Source organism: Notolepis coatsorum, assembly GCF_963971535.1.
Source record: "Notolepis coatsorum genome assembly, chromosome: 2".
NCBI lineage: Eukaryota > Metazoa > Chordata > Actinopteri > Aulopiformes > Paralepididae > Notolepis > Notolepis coatsorum.
Genome location: NC_140166.1, coordinates 141,327,698 through 141,346,200, shown reverse-complemented (window position 1 = coordinate 141,346,200; position 18,503 = coordinate 141,327,698). Strand labels below are relative to the sequence as shown.

The 18,503-nt window shown below is 50.1% G+C and overlaps 1 protein-coding gene across 1 annotated transcript in view; it reads left to right on the top strand.

Moving 5' to 3' along the window:
* Nucleotides 1–18,503, top strand: part of LOC311223548 (aminopeptidase N-like) — a gene marked incomplete at both ends in the record, with an annotated part of 81,231 nt that overhangs the window by 37,658 nt on the left and 25,070 nt on the right. Inside the window, one exon of the mRNA XM_084308328.1 lies at nucleotides 9,430–9,577. Coding sequence (XP_084164454.1) covers nucleotides 9,430–9,577 — 148 coding nt within the window. The remainder of the gene's footprint in view (nucleotides 1–9,429; nucleotides 9,578–18,503) is intronic.

Sequence of the window (18,503 nt, the reverse complement as noted above, 5' to 3'; positions counted from 1 at the left end):
GTTGACCACTAGGAGCTGCCCAGTACAACCAGTCTGACACTATTGACCGCTAGGAGCTGCCCAGTACAACCACATACTGACGCTGTTGACCACTAGGAGCTGCCCAGTACAACCAGTCTGACACTATTGACCGCTAGGAGCTGCCCAGTACAACCAGTCTGACACTGTTGACCACTAGGAGCTGCCCAGTACAACCACAGTCTGACACTGTTGACCACTATGAGCTGCCCAGTACAACCACAGTCTGACGCTGTTGATCACTAGGAGCTGCCCAGTACAACCAGTCTGACACTGTTGACCACTAGGAGCTGCCCAGTACAACCAGTCTGACACTGTTGACCACTAGGAGCTGCCCAGTACAACCAGTGTGACACTGTTGACCGCTAGGAGCTGCCCAGTACAACCACATTCTGACACTGTTGACCGCTAGGAGCTGCTCAGTACAACCACAGTCTGACACTGTTGACCACTAGGAGCTGCCCAGTACAACCACAGTCTGACACTGTTGAGCACTAGGAGCTGCCCAGTACAACCACAGTCTGACACTGTTGACCGCTAGGAGCTGCCCAGTACAACCAGTCTGACACTGTTGACCACTGGGAGCTGCCCAGTACAACCACATACTGACGCTGTTGACCACTAGGAGCTGCCCAGTACAACCAGTCTGACACTATTGACCGCTAGGAGCTGCCCAGTACAACCACAGTCTGACACTGTTGACCGCTAGGAGCTCCCAGTATAACCAGTCTGACACTGTTGAACACTAGGAGCTGCCCAGTACAACCAGTCTGACACTGTTGACCACTAGGAGCTGCCCAGTACAACCAGTCTGACACTGTTGAACACTAGGAGCTGCCCAGTACAACCACAGTCTGACACTGTTGACCACTAGGAGCTGCCCAGTACAACCACAGTCTGACACTGTTGACCACTAGGAGCTGCCAGTACAACCAGTCTGACACTGTTGACCACTAGGAGCTGCCCAGTACAACCAGTCTGACACTGTTGACCACCAGGAGCTGCCCAGTACAACCACAGTCTGACGCTGTTGATCACTAGGAGCTGCCCAGTACAACCAGTCTGACACTGTTGACCACTAGGAGCTGCCCAGTACAACCAGTCTGACACTGTTGACCACTAGGAGCTGCCCAGTACAACCAGTCTGACACTGTTGACCGCTAGGAGCTGCCCAGTACAACCACATTCTGACACTGTTGACCGCTAGGAGCTGCCCAGTACAACCACAGTCTGACACTGTTGACCACTAGGAGCTGCCCAGTACAACCACAGTCTGACACTGTTGACCACTAGGAGCTGCCCAGTACAACCACAGTCTGACACTGTTGACCACTAGGAGCTGCCCAGTACAACCACAGTCTACCACTGTTGACCACTAGGAGCTGCCCAGTACAACCACAGTCTGACACTGTTGACCACTAGGAGCTGCCCAGTACAACCACAGTCTGACACTGTTGACCGCTAGGAGCTCCCAGTATAACTAGTCTGACACTGTTGAACACTAGGAGCTGCCCAGTACAACCAGTCTGACACTGTTGACCACTAGGAGCTGCCCAGTACAACCAGTCTGACACTGTTGAACACTAGGAGCTGCCCAGTACAACCACAGTCTGACACTGTTGACCACTAGGAGCTGCCCAGTACAACCAGTCTGACACTGTTGACCACTAGGAGCTGCCCAGTACAACCAGTCTGACACTGTTGACCGCTAGGAGCTGCCCAGTACAACCACATTCTGACACTGTTGACCGCTAGGAGCTGCCCAGTACAACCACAGTCTGACACTGTTGACCACTAGGAGCTGCCCAGTACAACCACAGTCTGACACTGTTGACCACTAGGAGCTGCCCAGTACAACCACAGTCTGACACTGTTGACCACTAGGAGCTGCCCAGTACAACCACAGTCTACCACTGTTGACCACTAGGAGCTGCCCAGTACAACCACAGTCTGACACTGTTGACCACTAGGAGCTGCCCAGTACAACCACAGTCTGACACTGTTGACCGCTAGGAGCTCCCAGTATAACTAGTCTGACACTGTTGAACACTAGGAGCTGCCCAGTACAACCAGTCTGACACTGTTGACCACTAGGAGCTGCCCAGTACAACCAGTCTGACACTGTTGAACACTAGGAGCTGCCCAGTACAACCACAGTCTGACACTGTTGACCACTAGGAGCTGCCCAGTACAACCAGTCTGACACTATTGACCCCTAGGAGCTGTCCAGTACAACCAGTCTGACACTGTTGACCACTAGGAGCTGCCCAGTACAACCAGTCTGACACTGTTGACCACTAGGAGCTGCCCAGTACAACCACAGTCTGACACTGTTGACCACTAGGAGCTGCCCAGTACAACCAGTCTGACACTGTTGACCACTAGGAGCTGCCCAGTACAACCACAGTCTGACACTGTTGACCACTAGGAGCTGCCAGGTACAACCACAGTCTGACACTGTTGACCACTAGGAGCTGCCCAGTACAACCACAGTCTGACACTGTTGACCACTAGGAGCTGCCCAGTACAACCAGTCTGACACTGTTGACCAATAGGAGCTGCCCAGTAGAACCACAGTCTGACACTGTTGACCACTAGGAGCTGCCCAGTACAACCACAGTCTGACACTGTTGATCACTAGGAGCTGCCCAGTACGACCACAATCTGACACTGTTGACCGCTAGGAGCTGCTCAGTACAACCACAGTCTAACACTGTTGATCGCTAGGAGCTGCCCAGTACAACCACAGTCTGACACTGTTGACGACTAGGAGCTGCCAAGTACAACCACAGTATGACACTGTTGACCACTAGGAGCTGCCCAGTACAACCACAGTTTAACACTGTTGACCGCTAGGAGCTGCCCAGTACAACCACAGTCTGACACTGTTGACGACTAGGAGCTGCCAAGTACAACCACAGTCTGACACTGTTGACCACTAGGAGCTGCCCAGTACAACCACAGTCTGACACTGTTGACCACTATGAGCTGCCCAGTACGACCACAGTCTGACACTGTTGACCACTAGGAGCTGCCCAGTACAAACACAGTCTAACACTGTTGACCGCTAGGAGCTGCCCAGTACAACCACAGTCTGACACTGTTGACCACTAGGAGCTGTCCAGTACAACCACAGTCTGACACTGTTGACCACTAGGAGCTGCCCAGTACAACCAGTCTGACACTGTTGACCACCAGGAGCTGCCCAGTACAACCACAGTCTGACACTGTTGACCACTAGAAGCTGCCCAGTACAACCAGTCTGTCACTGTTGACCACTAGGACCTGCCCAGTACAACCACGGTCTGACACTGTTGACCACTAGGTGCTGCCCAGTACAACCACAGTCTGACACTGTTGACCACAATGAGCTGCCCAGTACAACCACAGTCTGACACTGTTGACCACTAGGAGCTGCCCAGTACAACCACATACTGACGCTGTTGACCACTAGGAGCTGCCCAGTACAACCACAGTCTGACACTGTTGACCACTAGGAGCTGCCCAGTACAACCACAGTCTGACACTGTTGATGACTAGGAGCTGCCAAGTACAACCACAGTCTGACACTGTTGACCACTAGGAGCTGCCCAGTACAACCACAGTCTAACACTGTTGACCGCTAGGAGCTGCCCATTACAACCACAGTCTGACACTGTTGACCACTAGGAGCTGCCCAGTACAACCACAGTCTGACACTGTTGACCACTAGGAGCTGCCAAGTACAACCACAGTCTGACACTGTTGACCACTAGGAGCTGCCCAGTACAACCACAGTCTGACACTGTTGACCACAATGAGCTGCCCAGTACAACCACATTCTGACACTGTTGACCGCTAGGAGCTGCTCAGTCCAACCACAGTCTGACACTGTTGACCACTAGGAGCTGCCCAGTACAACCACAGTCTGACACTGTTGAGCACTAGGAGCTGCCCAGTACAACCAGTCTGTCACTGTTGACCACTAGGACCTGCCCAGTACAACCACGGTCTGACACTGTTGACCACTAGGTGCTGCCCAGTACAACCACAGTCTGACACTGTTGACCACAATGAGCTGCCCAGTACAACCACAGTCTGACACTGTTGACCACTAGGAGCTGCCCAGTACAACCACATACTGACGCTGTTGACCACTAGGAGCTGCCCAGTACAACCACAGTCTGACGCTGTTGATCACTAGGAGCTGCCCAGTACAACCAGTCTGACACTGTTGACCACTAGGAGCTGCCCAGTACAACCAGTCTGACACTGTTGACCACTAGGAGCTGCCCAGTACAACCAGTCTGACACTGTTGACCGCTAGGAGCTGCCCAGTACAACCACATTCTGACACTGTTGACCGCTAGGAGCTGCTCAGTACAACCACAGTCTGACACTGTTGACCACTAGGAGCTGCCCAGTACAACCACAGTCTGACACTGTTGAGCACTAGGAGCTGCCCAGTACAACCACAGTCTGACACTGTTGACCGCTAGGAGCTGCCCAGTACAACCAGTCTGACACTGTTGACCACTGGGAGCTGCCCAGTACAACCACATACTGACGCTGTTGACCACTAGGAGCTGCCCAGTACAACCAGTCTGACACTATTGACCGCTAGGAGCTGCCCAGTACAACCACAGTCTGACACTGTTGACCGCTAGGAGCTCCCAGTATAACCAGTCTGACACTGTTGAACACTAGGAGCTGCCCAGTACAACCAGTCTGACACTGTTGACCACTAGGAGCTGCCCAGTACAACCAGTCTGACACTGTTGAACACTAGGAGCTGCCCAGTACAACCACAGTCTGACACTGTTGACCACTAGGAGCTGCCCAGTACAACCACAGTCTGACACTGTTGACCACTAGGAGCTGCCAGTACAACCAGTCTGACACTGTTGACCACTAGGAGCTGCCCAGTACAACCAGTCTGTCACTGTTGACCACTAGGACCTGCCCAGTACAACCACGGTCTGACACTGTTGACCACTAGGAGCTGCCCAGTACAACCAGTCTGACACTGTTGACCACTAGGAGCTGCCCAGTACAACCAGTCTGACACTGTTGACCGCTAGGAGCTGCCCAGTACAACCACATTCTGACACTGTTGACCGCTAGGAGCTGCTCAGTACAACCACAGTCTGACACTGTTGACCACTAGGAGCTGCCCAGTACAACCACAGTCTGACACTGTTGAGCACTAGGAGCTGCCCAGTACAACCACAGTCTGACACTGTTGACCGCTAGGAGCTGCCCAGTACAACCAGTCTGACACTGTTGACCACTGGGAGCTGCCCAGTACAACCACATACTGACGCTGTTGACCACTAGGAGCTGCCCAGTACAACCAGTCTGACACTATTGACCGCTAGGAGCTGCCCAGTACAACCACATACTGACGCTGTTGACCACTAGGAGCTGCCCAGTACAACCAGTCTGACACTATTGACCGCTAGGAGCTGCCCAGTACAACCAGTCTGACACTGTTGACCACTAGGAGCTGCCCAGTACAACCACAGTCTGACACTGTTTACCACTATGAGCTGCCCAGTACAACCACAGTCTGACGCTGTTGATCACTAGGAGCTGCCCAGTACAACCAGTCTGACACTGTTGACCACTAGGAGCTGCCCAGTACAACCAGTCTGACACTGTTGACCACTAGGAGCTGCCCAGTACAACCAGTCTGACACTGTTGACCGCTAGGAACTGCCCAGTACAACCACATTCTGACACTGTTGACCGCTAGGAGCTGCCCAGTACAACCAGTCTGACACTGTTGACCACTGGGAGCTGCCCAGTACAACCACATACTGACGCTGTTGACCACTAGGAGCTGCCCAGTACAACCAGTCTGACACTATTGACCGCTAGGAGCTGCCCAGTACAACCACATACTGACGCTGTTGACCACTAGGAGCTGCCCAGTACAACCAGTCTGACACTATTGACCGCTAGGAGCTGCCCAGTACAACCAGTCTGACACTGTTGACCACTAGGAGCTGCCCAGTACAACCACAGTCTGACACTGTTTACCACTATGAGCTGCCCAGTACAACCACAGTCTGACGCTGTTGATCACTAGGAGCTGCCCAGTACAACCAGTCTGACACTGTTGACCACTAGGAGCTGCCCAGTACAACCAGTCTGACACTGTTGACCACTAGGAGCTGCCCAGTACAACCAGTCTGACACTGTTGACCGCTAGGAACTGCCCAGTACAACCACATTCTGACACTGTTGACCGCTAGGAGCTGCTCAGTACAACCACAGTCTGACACTGTTGACCACTAGGAGCTGCCCAGTACAACCACAGTCTGACACTGTTGAGCACTAGGAGCTGCCCAGTACAACCACAGTCTGACACTGTTGACCGCTAGGAGCTGCCCAGTACAACCAGTCTGACACTGTTGACCACTGGGAGCTGCCCAGTACAACCACATACTGACGCTGTTGACCACTAGGAGCTGCCCAGTACAACCAGTCTGACACTATTGACCGCTAGGAGCTGCCCAGTACAACCACAGTCTGACACTGTTGACCACTAGGAGCTGCCCAGTACAACCACAGTCTGACACTGTTGACCACTAGGAGCTGCCAGTACAACCAGTCTGACACTGTTGACCACTAGGAGCTGCCCAGTACAACCAGTCTGACACTGTTGACCACCAGGAGCTGCCCAGTACAACCACAGTCTGACACTGTTGACCACTAGAAGCTGCCCAGTACAACCAGTCTGTCACTGTTGACCACTAGGACCTGCCCAGTACAACCACGGTCTGACACTGTTGACCACTAGGTGCTGCCCAGTACAACCACAGTCTGACACTGTTGACCACAAGGAGCTGCCCAGTACAACCACAGTCTGACACTGTTGACCACTAGGAGCTGCCCAGTACAACCACATACTGACGCTGTTGACCACTAGGAGCTGCCCAGTACAACCACAGTCTGACACTGTTGACCACTAGGAGCTGCCCAGTACAACCACAGTCTGACACTGTTGACGACTAGGAGCTGCCAAGTACAACCACAGTCTGACACTGTTGACCACTAGGAGCTGCCCAGTACAACCACAGTCTGACACTGTTTACCGCTAGGAGCTGCCCAGTACAACCACAGTCTGACACTGTTGACCACTAGGAGCTGCCCAGTACAACCACAGTCTGACACTGTTGACCACTAGGAGCTGCCCAGTACAACCACAGTCTGACACTGTTGACCACTAGGAGCTGCCCAGTACAACCACAGTCTGACACTGTTGACCACTAGGAGCTGCCCAGTAAAACCACAGTCTGACACTGTTGACCACTAGGAGCTGCCCAGTACAACCACAGTCTACCACTGTTGACCACTAGGAGCTGCCCAGTACAACCACAGTCTGACACTGTTGACCACTAGGAGCTGCCCAGTACAGCCACAGTCTGACACTGTTGACCGCTAGGAGCTCCCAGTATAACCAGTCTGACACTGTTGAACACTAGGATCTGCCCAGTACAACCAGTCTGACACTGTTGACCACCAGGAGCTGCCCAGTACAACCACAGTCTGACACTGTTGACCACTAGAAGCTGCCCAGTACAACCAGTCTGTCACTGTTGACCACTAGGACCTGCCCAGTACAACCACGGTCTGACACTGTTGACCACTAGGTGCTGCCCAGTACAACCACAGTCTGACACTGTTGACCACAAGGAGCTGCCCAGTACAACCACAGTCTGACACTGTTGACCACTAGGAGCTGCCCAGTACAAGCACATACTGACGCTGTTGACCACTAGGAGCTGCCCAGTACAACCACAGTCTGACACTGTTGACCACTAGGAGCTGCCCAGTACAACCACAGTCTGACACTGTTGACGACTAGGAGCTGCCAAGTACAACTACAGTCTGACACTGTTGACCACTAGGAGCTGCCCAGTACAACCACAGTCTAACACTGTTGACCGCTAGGAGCTGCCCAGTACAACCACAGTCTGACACTGTTGACCACTAGGAGCTGCCCAGTACAACCACAGTCTGACACTGTTGACCACTAGGAGCTGCCCAGTACAACCACAGTCGGACACTGTTGACCGCTAGGAGCTGCCCAGTACAACCACAGTCTGACACTGTTGACCACTAGGAGCTGCCCAGTACAACCACATTCTGACACTGTTTGCCACTAGGAACTGCCCAGTACAACCACAGTCTGACACTGTTGACCACTAGGAGCTGCCCAGTACAACCACAGTCTGACACTGTTGATCGCTAGGAGCTGCCCAGTACAACCAGTCTGACACTGTTGACCACTAGGAGCTGCCCAGTACAACCACATACTGTCACTGTTGACCGCTAGAAGCTGCCCAGTACAACCAGTCTGACACTATTGACCGCTAGGAGCTGCCCAGTACAACCAGTCTGACACTGTTGACCACTAGGAGCTGCCCAGTACAACCACAGTCTGACACTGTTGACCACTAGGAGCTGCCCAGTACAACCACAGTCTGACGCTGTTGACCACTAGGAGCTGCCCAGTACAACCACATACTGACACTGTTGACCACTATGAGCTGCCCAGTACAACCAGTCTGACACTGTTGACCACTAGGAGCTGCCCAGTACAACCAGTCTGACACTGTTGACCACTAGGAGCTGCCCAGTACAACCAGTCTGACACTGTTGACCACTAGGAGCTGCCCAGTACAACCACAGTCTGACACTGTTGACCGCTAGGAGCTGCCCAGTACAACCACAGTCTGACACTGTTGACCACTAGGAGCTGCCCAGTACAACCACAGTCTGACACTGTTGACCACCAGGAGCTGCCCAGTACAACCGGTCTGACACTGTTGACCACTAGGAGCTGCCCAGTACAACCAGTCTGACACTGTTGACCACTAGGAGCTGCCCAGTACAACAACAGTCTGACGCTGTTGACCGCTAGGAGCTGCCCAGTACAACCAGTATGACACTGTTGACCACTAGGAGCTGCCCAGTACAACAACAGTCTGAGACTGTTGACGACTAGGAGCTGCCCAGTACAACCACATTCTGACACTGTTGACCACTAGGAGCTGCCCAGTACAACCACAGTCTGACACTGTTGACCACTAGGAGCTGCCCAGTACAACCACAGTCTGACACTGTTGACCACTAGGAGCTGCCCAGTACAACCACAGTCTGACACTGTTGACCACTAGGAGCTACCCAGTACAACCACAGTCTGACACTGTTGACCACTAGGAGCTGCCCAGTACAACCAGTCTGACACTGTTGACCACTAGGAGCTGCCAAGTACAACCACAGTGGTGACACTGTTGACCACTGTGTGTGTTCCTGAGGTTCTGAGGTTCTGTGCATGTTCCTGAGGTTCTGAACATGCGTGTTCCTGAGGTTCTGAACATGCGTGTTCCTGAGGTTCTGAACATGCGTGTTCCTGTGCAGGGCCAAGAGGATCAGCACGGTGCTGGCGCTGCAGACCACCAAGTTCCTGTCCAGAGACACAGAATACGCGCCCTGGGAGTCTGCGCTCAACAACCTGGACTACTTCACCCTCATGTTCGACCGCAGCGAGGTCTACGGACCCATGCAGGTCAGTTCACACATCAACCACTAAATCATGGGTAAAAACAACATCAGATTTTAGATTTCATACATTTACATTTAGTCATTTTTAGCCGATGCTTTTATCCAAAGTGACTTACAAAACAACAAGTCAGCAGTAGGGTACAGTAGTCAAGTCAAGTCAAGTCAAGTCAAGAGTTTTAATTGTCACGGCATACAGGTATACAATGAAATGCGGCTGGTCTTGCCCGCGACGATGTGCAATACAGTGGTACAACATATAATAGAATCCAATAAAATACAGTGGTACAACATATTAATAGAATCCAATAAAACAGTGCAATAAACAGGTACATGGTGTGCCATCTCGGTATCTGTACATTAGTATTTACAGAGCATATAGGACATGCTAGGTAGCTTTAGTAGTGCAATACACTGTTCCTGATGTTATACTACTTTAAGTGGCCTTTCCTCTGGCCATAAGTGTGCGTGTGTGCGGCATGAGTGTTAAAGTGGCTGCTAGTGTGTGAGCGTGCTCAGCGTGCGTGTCGTGTATGTGCTTGTGTGTGGATAGTTCAGTTTCAGTGTCTCTCAATGTTCATTGTTCAAGGCTCTGATGGCCTGGGGGAAGAAGCTTAGCCTAAGCCTCTCCGTCCTAGTAGCTGGAGTTCGCAGGCATCTGCCTGACCTCAGCAGCTGGAACAGGCTGTTATTGGGGTGGTGGGGGTCTTTCATTATCCTGCAGGCTCTGGATTTGCACCTCTTGTTGTATAGAGCCTGCAGGGGAGGTAGCGCAATACCCGTGGTACGCTCGGCTGAGCGCACCACTCTCTGTAGGGCCTTCTTGTCCTGTGCCGTGCTGTTCCCATACCAGGCAGTGATGTTTCCGGTCAAGATGCTCTCTACAGCTCCTGAGTAGAAGGACTGGAGTATCTTCCCCGATACTCTGAACTTCCTTAACTGTCTCAGGTGGTAGAGGCGCTGCTTCGCTTTCTTTACTACTGTGTCTATGTGTGTTGACCATGTCAGGTCCTCTGAGATGTGGACCCCCAGGTACTTGAAGCTGCTCACCCTGTCCACGGTAGCCCCGTTAATCGTCAGTGGTGTGTGTGTCTCCTGCTGTCCTCTCCTATAATCCACGATCAGCTCCTTGGTTTTACCAATGTTCAGGAGCAGGCTGTTGTCCTGGCACCAACGTTCCAGTACCTCAACCTCCTCTCGGTAGGCCTTCTCGTCGTTGTCCGAGATCAGCCCCACCACCACCGTGTCGTCGGCGAACTTCACAATGGAGTTGGAGCTGAACTTGGCCGCACAGTCGTGTGTGTAGAGTGAGTACAGCAGGGGGCTTAGAACACAGCCCTGGGGGGACCCGATGCTCAGGGTGATGGTGTTGGAGGTCTGACCCCCCACCCTGACCGCCTGGGGTCTTTCACTCAGAAAGTCCAGTACCCAGGCGCTCAGGGCGGAGCTCAGGCCTAGCTCGATCAGCTTGTCCACCAGTCTGGTGGGGACTATGGTGTTGAACGCTGAGCTGTAGTCAATGAACAACAGTCTCACATAGCCCCCCTTCTGACGGTCAAGGTGGGAGAGAGTGCTGTGCAGTACCTGGGAGACCGCGTCATCAGTGGACCTGTTTGTCCTGTATGCAAATTGCATAGGGTCCATATCACTGGGGAGAGAGGCACAAATGTGGTCCTTGACCAGCCTCTCGAAACATTTCATGACCACAGAGGTGAGTGCCACCGGTCTGTAATCATTTGGACATGCTGGGGAGGGTTTCTTCGGTACAGGGATGATGGTAGACATCTTGAAGCAGGCAGGGACTACTGACTCCGCCAGGGATTGATTAAATATGGCGGTGAACACCGGGGCAAGCTGGTTTGCACAGGACTTAAGTATGCGTCCTGTTATACCATCTGGGCCTGCAGCCTTCCTGGTGTTCACCTGCATAAATGCTCTTCTCACACTGTGTTCCGACAACGAGAGAGCGCCCCCGCCCCCCCGCGGTTGCCCCCCCCCCCTCCACAACAGCCGGTGCGCCAGTGACGTCACTAGCCAGAGGGCTAGCGGCGACACTGTCTACACCGAACCGAGCGTAGAAGGAGTTGAGTTTGTCCGCTAGAGAGGCGTCGTCGCTCCCCATTGAGGGGGCGCTGACTTTGTAGTCAGTTATTGTCTTCAGTCCCCTCCACAAGCCTCTTGTGTCGTTTTGTGCCATTTGTGTCTCCAGTTTCTCAGCATATGTCCTCTTAGCAAGTTTAACAGCCTTGCGCAGAGTGTAGACTGAAGCCTTGTACTCTTCCATATTTCCTGACTCTCTGCCCAGGTTATAAGCCGTGGTGCGTGAGTTTAGGGCTGTTCTTATAGTGCTGTCCACCCAAGGTTTCTGGTTTGGGAAAACCCGCGCCTTCTTCGTGAGGACAATGCTGTCTACCACTGTTGCTATGTAACAAACAACGGTATCAGCGTACTCGCTGACGTCACTGGCGCTTCCTTTAAACATGTCCCAGTCTGTATCCGCGAACGCGTCACGGAGCTCGGTCTCTGATTCGTCAGACCACTTTTTTGTCTCACGTGACACGACGACGTCACGCGATCTTTGTTTGTATGCTGGGATTAAAAAAATTGAGTCGTGATCGCTCGCGCTTACAGAGCCCATCAGTGGCGGAGCCGCTACAGCCTTGTAGGCAGCTCTGAACGGGGTGTAGCAGTGGTCGAGTGTGTTCCCCCCTCTTGTGGAGCAGGCGATGTGCTGAAAAAAGGTCGGCATCACTTTTTTCAGGTTTGCCTGATTGAAGTCACCAGTCACTATCGTCGCGGCTTCCGGGTGCTTGATCTGCTGTTTGTTGATGTGGTTGTGTAATTCCACCAGCGCTTTGCCAGTATTTGCCTGTGGGTGAATATACACGACGGATATAATGACCGCGGTAAACTCACGGGGTAGGTGGTACAGAGTAGTACAGTAGTAGTACAGTAGTCAGCAGTAGGGGTACATCTCTGGCAGCTATGGGTAAGTGGCATTGTTCTTCAAATAGTGTCAAACCTGAGTGCTACACTTTGTAGACTGTAGGGCTGACACACATTTTTATTTTATTTTTTTATGCAGTCAGGCCACTGAACTTAGAAGCAGGCCAGGCCAGTGTTTCTAGTTGCAGCAGCGCAGTAGTTAGATAACCAACCAGGAGATCACTGCAACTCACACAAGTTGGAGAACTATCTCTCTCTCTCTCTCTCTCTCTCTCTCTCTCTTGCTCACACACACACAAAGGTGCATGTGATTGGTGGAGGCGGGACCCTTAGAAAAAACAAAAAATCCATCAAAATGAGTGTTGTTGCTAATCATTGACACATGCTAGCCTGTAATAATCCCCCCCAGAAAATCTACTTTGCATTTGATATATTGTAAATATATGCCATCACACACACTGGCATTTAAAGGGTTAGAATTATAAAATGAATATGTGGTGTTATGATCAGGGCTGAAGTTGAATAAAAGACTTATGAAAGAAAAAGTGGTAAATTATTTCAACATATAGTAATATTTGTATGGTGTTTTTGAAGAGAACAATTTAGTCCCTAAAGGCCTCTACATGCTACAGCAACTGCAACACAACTGCAACACGACATCAGCGTGACTTCTACGCAACATGGTTGCAGATGTTTCAGAGGGTGTTGTAGAGTGTGTTTACAATGGACGGTGGGGCTAATCCAAAGGACTGTACACGGACAAGTTAAACAGCAATCAATTTATTTAATACAACAGGTAGTTCGAGCTGCACTTTCGTGCCTATACGACCGCACCACAGCCACAGTGATATACACGGCTTTGACGAGCTCTCTCTCTCCTGCCGATTAAATTCAGGCCTTCATGGTAAGAGAGACTATTTTTTTCAATCTGACATTACAAAAAAACTGAAAATCCATCAAAATCAGTGTCGTTGCTAATCATACATATGCTAGCCTGTTTTTTAACAATAATTTGTGATGCCATCACAAACACTGGCATTTAAAGGGTACAAATAAAAAAATTCCAGCATCAGAATGCAGGAAATGAAGTCTTTGTAACAAAAAATTTCCTGGTGGGGGACCCCCAGACCCCCCACTTAAAAAGTGGCCTGACTGGGGCTATATTTTGCACTGGCCTGAATGATTTCCCCAGTCCGGCCCTGGTTAAAAGCCTCCAATGCTTATTAGTGTGTGTGCGTTTCCATGTATCAACCATACATTTCCATTTATAAAAATTTAATAAAAACAAAATTCAAAAATATATAAAAAAAAATTAAAAAAAAATGTTTACCTCCTATAATAGTGGGGGTCACAGCTCTCTGACACCGTTATTTCGGGGTTCGCGGCCTGAACACTTTGGGAACCCCTAATCCATCAAAAAGAGCCGTAGTCGACTGCCAACCTCTTAGTCGAATGCAAAAAATTTGTCCATGTGGCAAATAAAAACTCTAATCTCAATCTGAATTTTTTATTTTTTATTTTATTTATTTATTTATTATTATTATAATTTTTTGATCATTCTTTCCAAAAGCAAAGAGGCCTAGAAGTGTGGCTACACATACCAGAGGCTAACTGCCTAAGAAAACTGGCACAGAGGCACTGAAAGAGGATTTCACCCGTCTAATGAACACACTAGACTAGACAAATATCAAGATGTATCCATCAGTGGACCAATTGCATGCTTTCGCAGAGGACAAGAAGCCTGCAGTCGACTTTAACACATTCATGGCCATTTGGATCCGTCTAAAATCACTGTAGACGGCCAGCATTTCTAAACAGACTTGCACAGTCCGTGGGGCTGTTTGTAGAGCTAAATCTATACTTTATAGTATTGCTATTTGTCCATTCTCATTGTCAATTGAGACCATAAACCGTCCCTTCAAAATGGCTTAAAGAAATATTTTTTTCATCAATACGAAAGGGATTTCGGCTGGGATATTTCCTGGAATGCGAGATACAGGGCTAATAGCTGCTAACGTTAAATCCAATGGCATTTCGGATATACAGAAGCTACAGTTAATACTCAAACTGCATATGATCGGTATGATGGTCCACCACGAATGCATGAAGGGGGGGGGCGGGGGACGTCATTTCTGATTATTGATTACCAATAACCGTGTTAGCCTCATTAGCCTCATTCGTTGATCGGGTGGATAGCTATCAAAACAAGCCCTGATGTAATTTACGTGAAAAAGATCTTACCGTGGGCCGGTTGGATCCCCCAGAGCATTTCTCAGTTATCGATCGCCATCTGGTAGATCGATATGTCCATTGGCTGATGATATACTCCTTTACTGCATAGTGAATGCGGCGTCGCAAAAGGTATTCCAAGCTACTATGATGCACATCCAGAATCCAGCTAACTGGAAACTCCATTGAAAGTAAAAAAAATAATGCACCGTTCTGCCACAGGGCACACTGCCTTATCGAGACAGCGCCCCTAACAGGATCTGGCCGGTAATGCACTTTTCAGAATTCGGTGACATCGAGTAGGTTAATACAATGGAATAAAAGCCGAAACAACCTTGCCACGGACATGTCCGTGTTTGGTCCTCAATCGTTGGATTCGAAACACGGATTTATATGTGGCCCGTCCCGAATGTGTTAAGCACCCCCACAGCCCAAATGGATGATTAAAAAAATATATATATATATTATACACATCGTAGACACTCTTCTCAGAGAGCTGCACTGGCTTTCCATCGCCGCATGAATCTGCTTCAAGGTCCTCGACCGTACAGCGAGGGGAACAGGCCCCTTCTATCTCCGGTCAATGGTCTCTAACTACACACCCTCAAGACTCTGCGTCTTCTAACTACATACCCTCAAGATCCCTACACTCTGCATCTTCTAACTACACACCCTCAAGACTCTGCATCTTCTAACTACACACCCTCAAGACTCTGCGTCTTCTAACTACACACCCTCAAGACCCCTACGCTCTGCATCTTCTAACTACACACCCTCAAGACCCCTACGCTCTGCATCTTCTAACAACACACCCTCAAGACCCCTACGCTCTGCATCTTCTAACTACACACCCTCAAGACCCCTACACTCTGCATCTTCTAACTACACACCCTCAAGACCCATACACTCTGCATCTTCTAACTACACACCTTCAAGACCCCTACGCTCTGCATCTTCTAACTACACACCCTCAAGACCCATACACTCTGCATCTTCTAACTACACACCCTCAAGACCCCTCCGCTCTGCATCTTCTAACTACACACCCTCAAGACCCCTACACTCTGCATATTCTAACTACACACCCTCAAGACCCCTACACTCTGCATCTTCTAACTACACACCCTCAAGACCCCTACACTCTGCATCTTCTAACTACACACCCTCAATACCCCTACACTCTGCATCTTCTAACTACACACCCTCAAGACCCCTACACTCTGCATCTTCTAACTACACACCCTCAAGACTCTGCATCTTCTAACTACACACCCTCAAGACCCCTACGCTCTGCATCTTCTAACTACACACCATCAAGACCCCTACGCTCTGCATCTTCTAACAACACACCCTCAAGACCCCTACACTCTGCATCTTCTAACTACACACCGTCAAGACCCCTACGCTCTGCATCTTTTAACTACACACCCTCAAGACCCCTCCGCTCTGCATCTTCTAACTACACACCCTCAAGACCCCTACGCTCTGCATCTTCTAACTACACACCCTCAAGACCCCTACACTCTGCATCTTCTAACTACACACCCTCAAGACCCCTACACTCTGCATCTTCTAACTACACACCGTCAAGACCCCTATGCTATGCATCCTTTAACTACACACCCTCAAGACCCCTCCGCTCTGCATCTTCTAACTACACACCCTCAAGACCCCTACGCTCTGCATCTTCTAACTACACACCCTCAAGACCCCTAGACTCTGCATCTTCTAACTACACACCGTCAAGACCCCTACGCTCTGCATCTTTTAACTACACACCCTCAAGACCCCTCCGCTCTGCATGTTCTAACTACACACCCTCAAGATCCCTACGCTCTGCATCTTCTAACTACACACCCTCAAGATCCCTACACTCTGCATCTTCTAACTACACACCCTCAAGACCCCTACGCTCTACATCTTCTAACTACACACCCTCAAGACCCCTACGCTCTGCATCTTCTAACTACACACCCTCAAGAACCCTACGCTCTGCATCTTCTAACTACACACCCTCAAGACCCCTACGCTCTACATCTTCTAACTACACACCCTCAAGACCCCTACGCTCTACATCTTCTAACTACACACCCTCAGGACCCCTACGCTCTGCATCTTCTAACTACACACCCTCAAGACCCCTACGCTCTGCATCTTCTAACTACACACCCTCAAGACCCCCACACTCTGCATCTTATAACTACACACCCTCAAGACCCCTACGCTCTACATCTTCTAACTACACACCCTCAAGACCCCTACGCTCTACATCTTCTAACTACACACCCTCAAGACCCCTACGCTCTGCATCTTCTAACTCCACGATGGAGCGAGGAAATTTGAATGTGGCCGTGAGGCGATGACATTGTCACGTTTAGCTTTTAATGTGATTTGATTGGTCTTGAACTTCTGACCCAGCACGGCCAAGGCTGAGGCACACAGATCCTAGTGGAATCCCTACTGTACCTACCAGGCTGCCGGGCCGTTAAGACCAACCCCATTGAATTAAGCTTGAATCTTATTGTTTAATAATATGGTATGGGATGCCAGAAAAAGACACCCAGGCGTGGCTTAAATAATGCTACCAGCAGACAGTGTACCTGGGCTGCCTCAGTGTTAGAGAGAGTGGGCACAGTTTCGCTCGTTCGGTTAATTTCTCCAGGAGGGATGACATTTTTTTTTCACAGAGATGAAAAATAAAGATTTTTTTTATTATTGTAAACTATATAAAACAGAAAATATATATATATTTTTATTTTTATTTTACTGGTCATATTTTTGGGGAAGCTTGGCTTCCCTTGGCTCCCATGAATATTCGCCACTGCCCTCAGCTAGCGTCTAGCAACTAGCCTCGGACACACTCATCGTCAATTCTGGGTTGATAAAATGAAATATATTATATATAGAATATGACCCAGTAATGAATAAACTAAATACAGCAATGTGGCTATTTGAAAACATTGCATTGGCTAAATAAATACGTTGTCCCTCGGACACGAGCGTTGGGGTGCAGTGTGACCCACACACAAAGCCATGTTTCCTGGGTGCTCTTTTTTATTTCTTACTTCACATCGGTACTTTTAGAAACAAGCTTTTTGAGTGGAAAATATTACCAAAATCTCTGGAAAAACATCTCACAAACACTATAGACTGTCATAAACTTAACGAATGCTATAATATGGCCAACAATTGGCTATAAACAGTACTTACACCATCGTTTCAAACTGTGTGCAGGACCTCGTTTTCCCGGGGAGGAGAAATTCCATGGCCGCTGGTTTCGGCAAAAAACACGAGCGCCGTTTCGGGGGGGTCTTATTCTTTTTTTTTATCCACTTTTTTTCTCCCATTTTCTATATTTTTCTCCCATCCCAATTTCGTATCATCCAATTCAACCCTCCCCTGTCACGAACGCTGTTTCTTGCCTCCCACAAGCCGGCTGCAATGTGGACTAAGTCATACATAGCACAAGTCCCCTCCGGTACTTGAGGTAACAGCAGTCGCATCTTTTCACCTGCGCAGCTCGATCTCTCAGTGGCGAGGAGTAACGCGTGGGACGTGGGTCTTCTAACCCACGTTATATACACCCTGTGAGACCTGCGGACTGATACTTCCGTCGATTGAAGTGGCAGAGCTGACGGACAAGCACATGCAAAAATGTTGTCCCTCCACCCAAATCTGCCCAAACGGGACCAATTTGCATGACAACAGCGCGCCGATCACACAGGATCTCGCCGGCAAGATTGGAGACCTCACTAAAA